Source organism: Sitophilus oryzae, unplaced genomic scaffold, assembly GCF_002938485.1.
Source record: "Sitophilus oryzae breed Bouriz unplaced genomic scaffold, Soryzae_2.0 scaffold_41_pilon_pilon, whole genome shotgun sequence".
NCBI classification, from domain to species: domain Eukaryota; kingdom Metazoa; phylum Arthropoda; class Insecta; order Coleoptera; family Curculionidae; genus Sitophilus; species Sitophilus oryzae.
The window spans coordinates 1,950,619-1,965,278 of record NW_022146996.1 but is presented as its reverse complement, the minus strand read 5'-3'; the positions used below and the strand labels follow the sequence as shown (position 1 = coordinate 1,965,278).

General features: G+C 36.9%; 1 protein-coding gene across 4 annotated transcripts; it reads right to left on the bottom strand.

Annotated features, from left to right (window-relative positions):
- Window positions 1-563: 563 nt before the first annotated feature.
- LOC115885785 lies at window positions 564-10,081 on the bottom strand. Of its 4 annotated transcripts, XM_030904805.1 has the most exons (5): window positions 10,070-10,081; window positions 7,890-7,941; window positions 5,959-6,148; window positions 3,532-3,789; window positions 564-952 (listed from the first exon to the last, which is right to left on the bottom strand). In XM_030904805.1, the coding sequence occupies exons 1-5, from the start codon at window positions 10,072-10,074 to the stop codon at window positions 672-674; spliced, it is 786 nt and encodes a 261-aa protein (XP_030760665.1). In that variant the 5' UTR covers window positions 10,075-10,081; the 3' UTR covers window positions 564-671. The 4 variants fall into 4 exon arrangements, with proteins under 4 accessions (XP_030760665.1, XP_030760664.1, XP_030760666.1 ...); XM_030904804.1 differs by lacking the exon at window positions 10,070-10,081 and having other exon boundaries at window positions 7,890-8,390; XM_030904806.1 differs by lacking the exon at window positions 10,070-10,081 and having other exon boundaries at window positions 715-952; window positions 3,490-3,789; window positions 7,890-8,389.
- Window positions 10,082-14,660: the final 4,579 nt, after the last annotated feature.

Below are 14,660 nucleotides of genomic sequence, written 5' to 3'. Positions count from 1 at the left end.
ACTAATAGTAATAATAACTAGTAATAATAAATTTTATTAATTGTGTAAAATTGCCTTTATTTCATCAAGAAGGCCGAATTCGACAACATAGGCATTAAACGGCCTACATAATTTTAATTTTGATATCAAAAAAAAAGTCAGTGGCGAACATGTTTTTTTTTTGAAAAATATTCGAGTGACAACCCATACGTCTCTGACGAATTTATCGATACTTTTTTAGGATTAAAATATGTAGCACTTATATTCACTTTTACCCTCAAAATTTCATTCATATCTCTAAAAGTGCTTGGAAGAAAATTATAATAAATCGAAAGAATAATTAATTAAGACCTTAACATCCTGTAGCTAAGAAACAAAGCAGAATCGGACCTATGTTGATATGAAATAAATCTTATTTTTACGTAAGGAATCTCCTCACGAGAGATGGCACATGTTTTTTGAAACACCCTGTATAATATACTACTTGGAATAGCACTTAGTAAGAAAATATACTACTTGGAACAGATACTTTCTAAATCAAATTTAATGAGACAATTTTGTGTAATTAAAATAACCAAAATTTATTGATCATTTACATTTTTATTTGTGATTAAATCCATAAATTTAAACGTGCGCTACTTTTAAAAATACAGTAAAATAAGTTATAATAATTATTTTTGTATCGAATAATATCAGTGCCTATGCACAAGCCTGGAATGATGTTTTCTTTCGGGAGAAGAATCTTCGCAATAGCTACCATTTTTCCATATATCTTCTCCATAACCATCTGCCACCATGGACAGTTTACGACCTCCTATATTTATTACTGAATTTAGCATTGAATACCTTCGACTTGCATCAGCTGTAACGGACATTTTCCTAGAAGGACTATTTAGCCCGCTTCTACATAAATCATTTGAAGGAAAATTAACTGGAAATGAGCATCTACGGTGAAGCGGAGATGGTGTGGATCCTGAAAGTATATAATTGTAAGATAGGACATATTTATGTCATAAGATTATTGCATAGAGATTTAAAAATATCACAAGAATACTACAAAAAACACAGAGATGCAAACAAGAGTAACATCAAATTACAAGTAGGTAAATAAAATTTACTGTTTATTAATAAAATCAGTTACCAAACCTCTGATAATGCCATTTCAGTCATTTTTATCAATTGTTTTCGAAACACACTATACAGGGTGGCGCCTCTCATACGACGTAGAGGCTTGAGCTGTCTTATAAAGTTTTTCTAACTGTCAAAATAAACCCGTAAAAAAATAAAAACAAAGACCGACTATTTCAGTTTTCCCGCCATATTTCGAGAAATGATAAAGATAAGTTCAATTACTAATCGGATTACCATTGGGCTTACTAACAGGCAACTTTGCGCCAATTTTAGCCAATCCGTATTGTTTATCTTTTCTCAGATCCCAATCGTGCGAGCCAAATTTGTAACCCGGTAGAAGGTATCAATTTAAACAATTTTTCTTTAGGGAAAAAATATACAGGTTGTCCCAGTTCAAACGAAACAAGGCAATTTAAAGGCATTTCTGCTGTGAAAATTGTGGCGATTGTGGCAATAATTGTGGCGATTTACTGTTCCGTAGACGAAAAATGCACATTCATCCGAAAAGCACATGTTGAAAAGAAGACGTGTATTAGCCGATAAGAAACAAAAATGCAAACAAGTTTTTGGTAGGTAAAAATTGATTTTATTAATATCTTATCTTCTTTTGAGGCAGTACTGCTAAATCTTTTTCATCTTGTCATTCAGTTTGAAAGTATTCTTAATATTTTGTACGGTTTACTGTTCTTAGTATTATCGTAAGAGTATTTAGTATATTGACGTGAATTGACGTGATGGTTTATTCTACTGCAGATAAAGTTGAGATAATTGAAACTTTCCTTAGTCATGACGGATGTGGCAATAGAACGGCACAGTTATTTAATGACCGACATCCAGATAAACATGCCAATAGAAACTACGTGCTGGAATTAGTAGCTAAATTTAGAGAAACCGGAAATGTTCCTACAATGAAGCGAGAAGTTCCACCTGGTGTAGTTAACAATGAGGCGATATAAATAGTAGTTATGGGACAAATCCATGTCGAACCAAGAGAATGAGTGTTAGACAATTGGCAACAGACACAGGAATAAGTAAGAGTAGTGTTCACAGGATACTAAAGTTCCACAAATTCCATCCTTACAAACTTCATCTGGTCCAAGAATTGAACTAAGATGATAACAACAGACGATTACAATTCTGTGAAGAACTAAGTGAAATGTTCATTGCTACTCCGCGTCTTCTTTTCAACATGTGCTTTTCGAATGAATGTACATTTTTCCTTAATGGAACAGTAAATCGCCACAATTGTCGCTACTGGTCTGATACAAATCCTAGAGAATTCCGTGAGGTTCATACTTAGTACCCTGAAAAAATTAATATGTGAGCTGGAATCTTTATATAGCGACTGTCTAGTTGGCCCGTTCTTTCTGGATGGAAATTTAAAAGAAAATATGTATCTGAATCTTTTGGAAAATGTAATAAATCCCAGCATTACACAAATAACTGAGAATGAAGATCACTATGACGAAAATCAACTTGTGTTTCAACAAGATGGAGCTTCTCCACGCTATGCTATACGTGTGCGGCAGTATCTTGATGAAACATTTCCCGGTCAGTGGATTGAAAGAAGGGGACCCTTTCTTGAATGGCCAGCTAGGTCACCGGATTTGTATCCGCTGGATTTTTTTTATGGAAGTATTATGTTAAATGTACACGAGTGCGCGGTTATAACACCCGAAATATTACAACACGTCCGAGAACCCTTTGAGCAGAACCTGTATTCGTGCATGAAAGCAGGGGGTGCTCAATTCGAACATTTAATCAAGTAATTGTTTCAAAGCAGGGTACTGCTTTTTGTGTATTATTCCTTAAGCAAAATCTTGTTGATTTAAATTAAATTTTATATTTTAAACCCCATTTCGAATCCTGTACAATTAATCAAATATCAAAGCATCATCAATTTATGAAAAGTTTATTTTTCAGCCCGATTCCACCAAATGTGACAAAAACTCTAAAAATGAGACGGCGCGGAAAAGAGGCATTAATGACCTTTCAAATGATGTGCTACTTTAAGGGTGGATGTCACCCCGCGTGGGGTTTGAATTAGGGGCTTCAAAAATAATCGCATCTTATTTCCCCTTCGAAAATAAAGTTGACGTGTTTCACCGTTTTGTCGTTTTCACACCAGAAATGCCTTTAAATTGCCTTGTTTCGTTTGAACTGGGACACCCTGTATAAGTAAGTGTATCACTGTAAAGAAGATGAAGAAGAATTGTAAAGAATATTAAGAAATAATACATGAAATTATTGTGTAAAAAATATGTGTAAAGTGTACAAATAAAATGTGGGGGTATCGAAAAATTAAGACATAGTTACACCACCAAATAGACAAAACATTGAAAGGTACAAAATCACCCGCTAGCTGCGCCCCTTAACTACCTTAGTCAAGTCGCAGTTGCGGGCGGGTGGAGTTCCCCCTACCCTGGAACTTCATTGTTGTCAAATCTTCATCTTTACTTTCAAAATGGTGTTCCAGTATGCTTTCTCGTCTTACCAACTCTTTTCTGTGATGCTTTAGGACAGTGAGGTCGGCTAAGGAGCACTTTCTATTTAAAGGAGGTTTCAAGCCTTTGCGTCCATTTTGTGCAGGAGTGTAAATTTTTGCTCTGTAAAACTCTAATATGGCTGCTCCTAATGACGTTATAATAAGAGCTGCTATTATGTAATTTACAATTGTATCTGTAATTAAAAAAAGTCTGTAAGTAAAGAGACATTGTCAATAGTGTTCGTGAAATGTTAAAAAAATAATACTGCATGTAAAAAATGGAAGTTTTAGTTTTATCCGGATTAATGTCTAGTGACTAACATTTTGCATGTTTTAGTATAAATTAAATCCATGTCCATACAATTATTACTATTATCCAAAAGTGATAAAAATATGATAAAAATAGAGATGGGGCTGCTTCGAAAATGGTGGGTGGGTCATTTTACATAGGAATCAGAACTTCACCTAGGAGATGCAAGACCTTGTCCTTGGTGGGGAAGCTCATAGTCAGGTGCTGGAGGAATCTCCTCTAGCACTTTAGCTCGGTCTAAGAAGCATCTCACTGTCTTTTCCCAGGCTGTAGTGTGAATTGTACCTGTGTGAATTGTGCCAAGACATATAACGATAGAGGCTATCCTGTCCGCCATACCAGGCATCCTCCACTATCTGTGGTTATGCCTCACGGGTAGAGGGTGTGGGGGACCTTTGGAAACCGCCCGGACCAAGAGGAGACAACCTCACCAAAAATCTAAATCCTACAATGGCGGGATCAGGGCAAAGGGATGCGTGGCTAGATAGAAGACTAACCTTTACTGGTCTTAACATTGGGGCACCAGGGGGCACCCCATTGTATTTACCCCTTCCTTCTACATACGGGGTTCTGTACTATGAGATATAGTATTAAAAACACCCCGCTGGCGCTGTTAAGCTGTGGGAAAACCCCTTAGCGACACTGGGAACATTAACAATGAAAATTCCAAGGGACCAAACCCAAAGGGAACTACTAAAGAGGCGGCTGACACATGCGTGAGATCATCTTCCACAAATGGCACAAAAACTATCACCACCTCCAGCAAATATGTCAGGAGTCTACCTCTAGATACAAGCTACCGTTTCGTCTACTCGGCCTGGGTCAATCCGGCGGGCTAGACGATCCTTTGGAGTAGGTCTTAGCGCAGCAGAAGCACGGAGATACTTCCGACTGCTCCAGGAAGGACTTGCTCCAGAGGAAACAAAAACGAAAACACTCCTCGGAAAAGACGAGAGTAAAGGAAACAAGAAACAGCTTGGCGCATTTCCACCAAAGAGCAAGAGAGGGAGCGAAAACCTCTCACTTCTGCTTTGGCAAAGAGAGAAAAAAGCCAGGATGGAAAGCCGTCCAACACCGGGAGGCAAGCAGGAACGTATCACAAGCTTTGGCGCTATTGCTGGACAAGAAAAAATGGCGGTGCTGCCAAAGGATTACCCAGAGGTTGCACTGACCACCGACCAGTAAACGGCTCTAGAAGAGTATTACTGAATGAAGTAATGGCGACAGGAGCGCAACACAACGATCTACAAAATGTGGGTCAGCTGCGTTTTGCGGGGATACACTTTCAGGTGGGCATGATCCTCATTGATTGTGTGATCTTACGAATTGGCGGATTGGTTGGTGGAAAACGCACCTATAAGCTTAAAAAATTGGCAAGGGCCGGAACTGGTTGCAGTTAAGGGAGAAAACATCTCAAAAGGGGCGGCCATCACGGTCTTTTTGACGAGAAGCAAAGGGAAAGACACCACCTACCTGCTGAGTCTTATCCAGGCTCAGAACTCCAATGTTAGGACATCGAGTTGGCGAGTCATCGACTCGAGGAAGTAAGGTCATGGCCAGGTCCTCACAATAGGCATTGACCTCGAATCCAAGGAGGGAATAGAGAAAGAGGGATATATCCTCTATTATAGATACGAGACAACACCGATATCAGGTCTAAGGAGAGACCAAGTTAAAGAGATGGAGAAAGTGGAGACAGATCCTCCAGCCTCCACCTCACGGGTACCTCAGCCGGAGGCAAGCTCCTCGATTGTGATGGGCACGGAGGGCCAAACTCCAACTGCGAGAGGGTGTATACCCTCGGAGGAAGTATATCTGTTGTCAGAGGAGAATGGGACATACCCTGTCCCCCCTGAACCGGAAAATGCATGCTGGGTTATGGACTGGAGTAGTAAGTTATAACTCAAGGAAGGGGGGCGCAATAGATCTTTAAGGTTGCAGTGATTAACCCTCTCTCTCGTTCATTCTACATTCTACATTCTAGAAATCGAAACGTGCCAGAGCTCGAAAAAAAATGCTTTTGCAAACCAGCATAATATTAACCAATACTTACTTTGAGTGTCATTTGACGAATTTTTGAGTCCATGTTTGTAATATTTTGGTAGTTTATGCATGGCCGGATTTAAAATGTCTTGTGGCTTACATGTTAATCTTTTCTTCATATACTCTTTACAGATATTATCTAATTCAGCTGATTTATCTTTTTCTCTGCAAGTTATTTGTGAAATGTTCGTTAGATGCACCTATAATTTACGTATTATTATGGGATTCTCAATAACTGACAAAAAACTAAGAAACACATAGGGTCCGGAAATAGTGCGTCGGGTGTCTGTAGCTCCAAGAATAAAAAACATGAGAATTTTGTTTAAGTGCAGACCTGAAATATGTATGAGGATGTATTTCAGGAAAATAGTTTAACTTCTATAGGGTGGCTCAAAAAAGTATGAGTGGATCGGTGGATCGGGATGCTTTTTTTTAATGGAACGCCCTGTACATTATTTCATTTTTGGCATCCTTTTAAATCACTTTACATAATCCTAAGATATGAGTAAATATATTTCGGTAAGTTAAGAGATATTAATAAGTAAATAAAAAAAAATATATTTTTCAACCTTCCGTAAAAAATATTACAAATACAAGAACTTCTCTGAAATGAAAACTATATTAGGTATTTACTTTAGATGATCTATACTTATTTTGCTATAAATATCGTAATCTTAAATCATACAAGGTGTTCAAAATTCTACGCCAAAATTTCTAAAATATGAAATAATTTTCCTTGTTTTTTTTTAAATGGAAAACCCTATATATTATTTTTTTATAGATAATATAGGAGAATTAAAAAAGGAACATTTTTTGTAATTAAAGTATTTCAAAACTTTTATGGTTTCGCACATAGAGGCAGTAATATTTCATATGACTCTTTCAATGGTAATACGAGAGAAAAATCACTGGATAGCTTTGATAAAAATTTACTGAGAAAAATGCCACATGAAATAGAAAACCGCGAATATCAAGTATATGCAAAACTGTTAAAAATTTTGAAATATTCTAAATACAGAAAATGTTCATTTTATAATTCTCCATCTATCTCCATATCTATCTATTCAAAAATAATATAAAGGGTATTCCATTTAAAATAACGAAGAAAAATTATTTTATATTTTAGAAAGTTTCGCGTAGAATTTTCAACATCCTGTATGATTTACGATTACCATATTTATAGTAAAGTAAGTACAGACCATCTAAAGTAAATATCTAATATAGTTTTGATGTCAGGACAGTTCTTTTGTATTTTTAATATTTTTTTTTAAAGCAGGCTTAAAAAATATATTTTTTATTTATTAATTAATATCTCTAAAACTATCTAAATATATTTACTCATATCTTAGGATTATGTAAAGTAGTGTAAAGTTTTTTTATTCTAGGAGCTACAGATGCCCGACGCACTAATGCCGGGCCCTGTATTAACACAAAAATGATGAAAGTCTGAGAACCCTGAAATCAGTCTATCAAATGCAATTATTATCTTCAAACTGATGAATTTCATTCAATGAATGAAATCAATTGCAATTATTTATTCAGTTAATAAAATAAAATAAAAACTGTTTTGAATCAAAACAAACAATTATAACAACACATCAACAATTTAAATAAAAATGATTAAAAAATTAAATAATCTAAAAATAATAATAATAATGAGGCTACATTTATATGCATTTGTTTTACAAAGTTTAAAGGTTTTAAAGCTCATTTGATATTTTACATACTATAATGAAAATGAACCATAAAAATATTGGTATTTAAGTGGTATTTAAAGTTTCATTAATATATGTTATTAATATATATTTAAAAACTAGTGAGGTTTTGTAGAAGCTTTTAACGCTCAAGCAAAAAAGTTCGTATTTAAAATAGTAAAATAATCAACTAAAACACAAATTTAACGAAATCAAATAAATAAGTTGTAAACAAACAATAGCTTACCTTTTTGACACTCGTACTTCCATGGGATATGTTTCCTTTGTCGGTTTCAGTACTGTAAAGGACATTTTTGTTTGAATCATTTAAGTTGTTTTCAAATGTTTCATTTATAACTTCTGGATAATATATTTTATAATAAACCATACCAAGAACTAGTATCCCCATAAAACAGACGATTGATAAAACGCCATTATTTTCGTTGATAACTATGGGCATGGTGATTTTATTTATGTTTTATTATACTTAAATTATTATGAAAATAAGAGTTATGATGTATATTATTAAATATGTTGAATATATGTCGTTGCGCAATCAGGTAAAGAAATATTTTTAAACACTTTTAGTTTTTTCACAACTTTTTTTATAACAAAGTAAATAAACTTTTTGTTTTTAATAATTATCACAATTCGTTTCTGTTGTATTGAAGATGCCTCTGCATTTCTCTTTACAACGCTACATTACGCCGAATAAACTGTCAAGTTGGCCAGGAGAAATCAATACTGGCTAGAGGTCCTGCGAAATAATCAGGATAAGATAAAGTATATTTTTCCAGAAATAATGGTTTGGCTAACTCGTAGATTATATAATTAGATTATATTTTTAGTACCTGTAGGTGATAAAAAATCTTTCAAATTTAATATTGATATTGTTTGAAGAGTTTTGTTAATATAATTATATTTATATACAGGGTGGCGCTGGGGCAGCTAATACGACGCGGAGGCTCTAGGGAGAACGACAGTTTATATTGAAATTAAATTTTGTGAGCATATGTAAGTTAATTCAGATTCAGATTAAAAATATAGAGAGTTCTACAGGGTGTCCCCTAAAAAATACATATCAAAGTTGTATTTTTTGTAATGGAACACTCCATACAGGGTGCTACAAATTCGAGGTACGAGCATGGGTATCTCGGAAACCGTAATAGATACGAAGATGGTTAAATTGGAGCAAAGTTGCGCCTTGGGATGTTTGCCAACATGCTATCAAAAAAGTTTCAAAAGTTTCAAATCCAGGTCAGCAATTTAAAATATATTAATTTTAATTTTTTTTTTGTTAATTTGAAATCTCAATGTATGATCTAATAATATGCATAATATTAATCCTAGTTATTATAAATATATCAACTTCTACAAACAAATTTCTAATGCTCTACATGTTCGAAATGGTTTATTTAATACCACCCTCCCTATTGCACACATTTATTTTTCGTTCAATTTTATGTATAGCCCTTTCAACAGATCTTCTTATACTTCCGAATGCATTTTGTACTCTGTTGTAAATGTTGAGGCCCATATAACACACAATATCCGCAGGATATTCATAGAATGTCGGAATGTCCCATTATAAGATCATCTTAAAAAGACATTTATAGGATATCCTCCAGACATCCTGAAATCCTGTAGATGTCTCAGAATAGAATATCCTATGGATATCTCTGTCGTATATCTAATGTATATCCAGCTGAGATATCCAAACATGCTCATGATAATAAAATATCCTAACAATATCGTCTAGATATTTGGGAAAAATAAATAATGTACTACTTTTTATAATTACATAAAATGCAATAAACCATACAGATAGATATATATTACGTCAAGGCAACAAAATATCCTGTTGGTATCTTCTGGATAATCTGGATATTTATGAGCTTGGCCACTCCCAGTAATACAGAGAATTTAAAACGCCCGCGCAAAAAAATTCCCACAATCCATCTCGACAGTTGTTTGTTTTTGCCTTTTGCATCGTGTATTATCACAGTGTATTATTCAGTTCTTTGATTTAGTGAAATTCGAGGTGAATTCGGTCGTTTGTCGTTATTGAATGGGCTTAAAAATGACTGAAACTAACAAAACTGGTTGAGTTTGACTTAGTTTTTTCTTATACTCATAGTTCTAGCCTTTTTCTAGCAGAAATTCTATCCCATATAACACAACACAATCCTATAGATATCTTGAGGATATCCACCAAGGATACAGTAAATATCTTAGGGATATCCAAAAACCAGAGGAGGATATGTATGGGATATCCAAGTGGGACAAAAAAAGTCATCTTCAAGACATCCCTAGGCAAGCCTTTTACGATTATTTAGAATATTTCTAGGATAATACAAGGATGATGTTGGGGGCATTATAGAATATTTTTAGGACATTATATGAGGACTGTTATTTGACAATACTTACTTCATCCTTAGTTTATAGTAAAAACGTTCGCGATTTAGTTTTATTTAGCCACATTTTGACGTTATTCATTGGATATTTGTATTAACAGCTCGAAAATATACCTACATAAATATGTCAATGAATTTTGCGTCAAAATTTATAAGTTTATTTGTGTCAGTTAAGAGCTTTCAATTTATACTGTACCATCGAAAAAAAACGACGTTCAATTGGCTTGAAAATTACGATCGATGACATTCCCCATATAATTTTACGTACAAAATAACAGCTATCTTCATTTCCAAGCCACCTCTGACGCCGTTTTTTTCAATCGTATGGTATTATACCAGATTATACTACCCCATGGTACAAAGCATAGGTACAAAGAAAACAGGGTATGATCGATAGCGGCTCCAATTTCGTTAAGTTTCCGCATACCACCTGTGACGTCATACGCCACACAAAAAAATATCCATATTGTACAATTGCCACTAATAAAAAATTAAGACCTAAAATAGGGAAGAATTAGGACATAATCCCAAAAGTTATGTCAAATCATCGAGCTTGACATTTGAAAAATTATTTTCACATTTTGACACAATCAAATTTCACAGATGACACAATCTGTTTGACAATTTGAAATTGGCGCGCAGAGCTTGTCGACCAATGGTGCTGTTTATCACCTGTGACGTAGTGACCAACGATCTTTTTTTGGGGTAGTAATTTCCTGGGGCGCTAGATGGCGTATTTTTTATTTTAATTTTTCTAGTTGCCTAACAATTGCGTACAAAATTGTTTATATAGTTGCCTAAATAAGCCTATTAATTATGTTCTGTCATTGTTCTGTATGTCAAATCAGTTTTCCGTTTCCGGCTTCCTCCTCTTCAGTTGTGTTTGCAGTTGAACGGAGATGCGTTTCGCTGTTTTCTGGTTGTTTGGCTGTGTTTTTTGCAATCTTCATTTTACAATCGTGATTTTATTTCTTTTGAACTTTGTTTTGTGTTTGATTTTTAAGATCTTTATTAAAGGTAAGGTTTAGTTAAAGGTCTTTTGATTTATCTAACAATTTTATTTAATCCGGGAGGAGGTGAGGTAACCTAACCAAGTCCAAATGTTCGTGAATTTTATTTTTAATGTATTTACAACGCCATATATTTTTACAAAAAAATTGATCAACTCCATATTTTGTACATAAACTCCAATGATATTACACAATTGTTCAAGTCCATATGTAAAAAATACACGTAAATAAAACATTGTTTCTAATGGACGTCACTTTCTCTTGTATTCCAACGATATTTGTTGTGTTCTTAAATCTGGTACTATAATAAATATTATACTTTTTAATCTGTTGTTTTATTTGTTTGTAAAATGTTTCATGGTATAATTTTCTGTAGGTTAGGTTAGGTTAGGTTGCTGGGGTTTGGGATCATATTTGATCCCTCACTCGGAGGCCTTGGGCCCATTGCGATACCCCTGTATTGTTTTACCAAACCTTCCTCTCATTCTTTCTTTGCGTTAAAGCACTTCCAGCTCTTTGCAAAGTTCCCGATGTCGCTGATGTTGGCTTCTGCTGCTTCCTCTAGTCCCTCCAAAAAACCTTGCCCTAAAGTTTTAATGCGTCGGTATTCCAGTGCCGGACAGTGGCACAGCAGGTGCTCTATGGTTTCTTCTTCCTCTCCGCATTCTCTGCAGTAGTCGTCGTCGGAAACTTTCCATCTTACGAGGTTTACCCCCGTGGAACAGTTTCCAGTGACGACACCTACAATTATGCGTACTAGGTCCTTTTTATGCTCTAGTAGCTGTTTTGTCTTTTTGCTATCTACCACTGGCCATAGTCTTCGAGCTGTAGCACAGTCCTCACGGTGTTGCCACGTCTCTTGCTGCTTGGCCTTGATGGCAGTTCCTATAGCCTCCTTCAGTGTGTTGATCGTCAAAAGTGGTGGGTCATCTGCCACGGCCTCTCCCCTGGCCCCGTCTTTGGCGAGTCTGTCTGCTTCCTGATTGCCCACCACATTGCTGTGGCCTGGCACCCAGCACAGAGTAGCCCCACCCCGACGCAGCCAGGACAGTGCTTCTCGGCATTCCATCACAGTTTTCGATCTCACTGATTGCATGGTGATGCTTCTTAATGCGGGCAAGCTGTCAGAGTATATCACTATATCCCCTATTGGTCTATCAGCAATTTTCTCTCGTATACAACTAGCCGCTTCCTTTATGGCGTAAACCTCTGCTTGTAGAACATTACAGCCATCCGATAGCCTCAAAGATCGTCGGATGTCTAGTTTCTCTGAGAAGATGCCCACACCTGTGCCCCCTGAATTTGCGGAAGCATCTGTGTAGACTGCTATCTCTTGAGTGTTCATTACTCGGTTGCTTTCCCATTCTTCTCTTGTCGGAATGCGAATTCTTATCTTTTCTCCAAAATCATGTTTGGTGAGCATATAGTCCGTTTTCTGGTCTAGCAGATGTGGACTCGTGTTCACCATGATTTTCCCTGTTATCACTGGCAATATCCTCGAGTGACCGTAGTTGGTCTGGTTCCACAGATTGGATTCCCTTAATCTTAGGGCACCCTTACGGCTGTGATCCTTTACGAGCCAGTCGATTGATTGCAAGTCCAGAATTGCTTTAGCGCAGCTTGTGCTGTGTTGCCAATTCTTTTGCCCAGTTGTACCTAGAGCCGCTAATCGCTGTACTTTTTGTGAGGCTTTTTCTTATTAGTCTCTTTTAAGTACCGCTTCCCACCATACTAGTGCTCCATAAGTGATGATTGGTCGAACTATAGCAGTGTACATCCAGTGTATAATGCACGGTTGCAGACCCCATCTCTTTCCAAATAAGTTTTTTACATGCATGAATGCATTTATTCCCTTTATCATCCTTTTCCTCCGTGTTCCTTTCCAGGAAAGCTTCGAGTCCAGAATGACTTCCTAAATATTTTGTCTCCTTAGCAAGTTGGCCAAGTGTCTTCCCTTCCAGCTTTGCAGCGTGAACTTGGGTATTTGTATTTTCTTTGTAAACAGAATGAGCTTCGGTTTTGTCTGGGTTGATGCCCAAACCATTCCTTTTGCCCATTCCGTTAACTTCTTTCAGAGCAGATCTCCATGATGTCACTGACGTCTGCAAAAGTCTTTGCCAACGATCAATATTACCACTCGTCTGCATATGCCTTTATCCTAATTCCCTTCATTGTCAGAGAGGTCAGGATCGGGTTCATTACAATCAGCCACAGCAGAGGTGATAATACCCCTCCTTGTGGCGTGCCTCTTGTTGCACACTTTTTGGCTGAGCTGTTTCCCATCTCCGATGTGATAGTCCTGTTCTCTAGCATTTCTAACACCCAGTTGATGGTTAATTGCTCTACCTTTAGTTCCTCCATGGCTTTTTTGATCGCCTCTGTCTTTACATTATTGAAAGCACCCTCTATGTCTAAGAAAGCCACTAATGTGTATTCCTTATCCCTGAGGGATTTTTCAATTGTACCTACTACCGAATGCAGAGCACTTTCGACTGACTTACCTTTAAGGTATGCGTGTTGCGCAGCACATTGCTTCTCAATATCTGTAGTCTCCTTAATATGTAGATCTATCAGCCTCTCTAGTGTTTTCAGTAGAAACGATGATAGGCTAATAGGTCTGAAGTCCTTGGGTAAAGAGTGGCTTGGTTTACCCGCCTTAGGTATGAAGACCACTTTTACCTCTCTCCACTTCTTTGGAATATGCCCCAAATATAGGCATTCCCGGAAGATCCTGGTTAGTAGGGTATTGATGCTCCTTGGAGCTTTTTGCAGCATGATTGGTGTTATTTCGTCCACTCCTGCCGACTTGTATGGGCTAAATGAACGAATTGCCCATGCTACCCTCTCCTCTGTGATGGTCCTGCTGATCTTCTCCCTCTTCTCTGCTTCGTCCCCTGATCCATTGTCGTCTCTCGGCTCTTGCCGATCGATTTCGTTTGGTTCAGGGTCCTTGCAGCCAGGGAAGTGGGTCTCCATTAGAAGATTGAGGGTCTCGGCGTTGGATTCAGTCCACGAATCGTCTGGTCTCCTGATGTTGCTTGGTACCATCGGTTCTTTGGACAGTACCTTCCTCAGTCTGGCCGCCTCGTTGGTGTCCCTGATGGACTCACTGAATTCCTTTACCGATACCCATTTAGCCTCTCTTATTTTCTTTTTATATTCGTTGAAACACTTTCTATAAACGTCCCAACTTTCTTCCGTTTTCTCCTTTTGTGCTTTATTGTATAGCTTCTTTATTCCTGTCCTAGTCTGCCGTAACTCCGCGTTCCACCACGGTTTGGTGTTTTTACGGGGTCGGCTAACAGGGCATGAATTTTTAAAAGCTCTAATAAGCACTTCTCCTAATTTCTCAACCGTATTGTCTATATAGTCGCGATTCGATTTCTCCGGCATATGGGTTAGTTCCCCTTCGCTAGAATACCTATTCACGAGTTTTTCATATTTACTCCAGTCCGTCTTTCTAGGATTCCTATAGGGTTTAACAAGCGGGACTTCTCGTTTAATCCTAAAGAGTATTCTCCTATGGTCGGAGAAGGATCTCTCCAGATCAACCCTCCAATCCTCGACTATCAAACCCCGTCCCTCCGTGGTCAA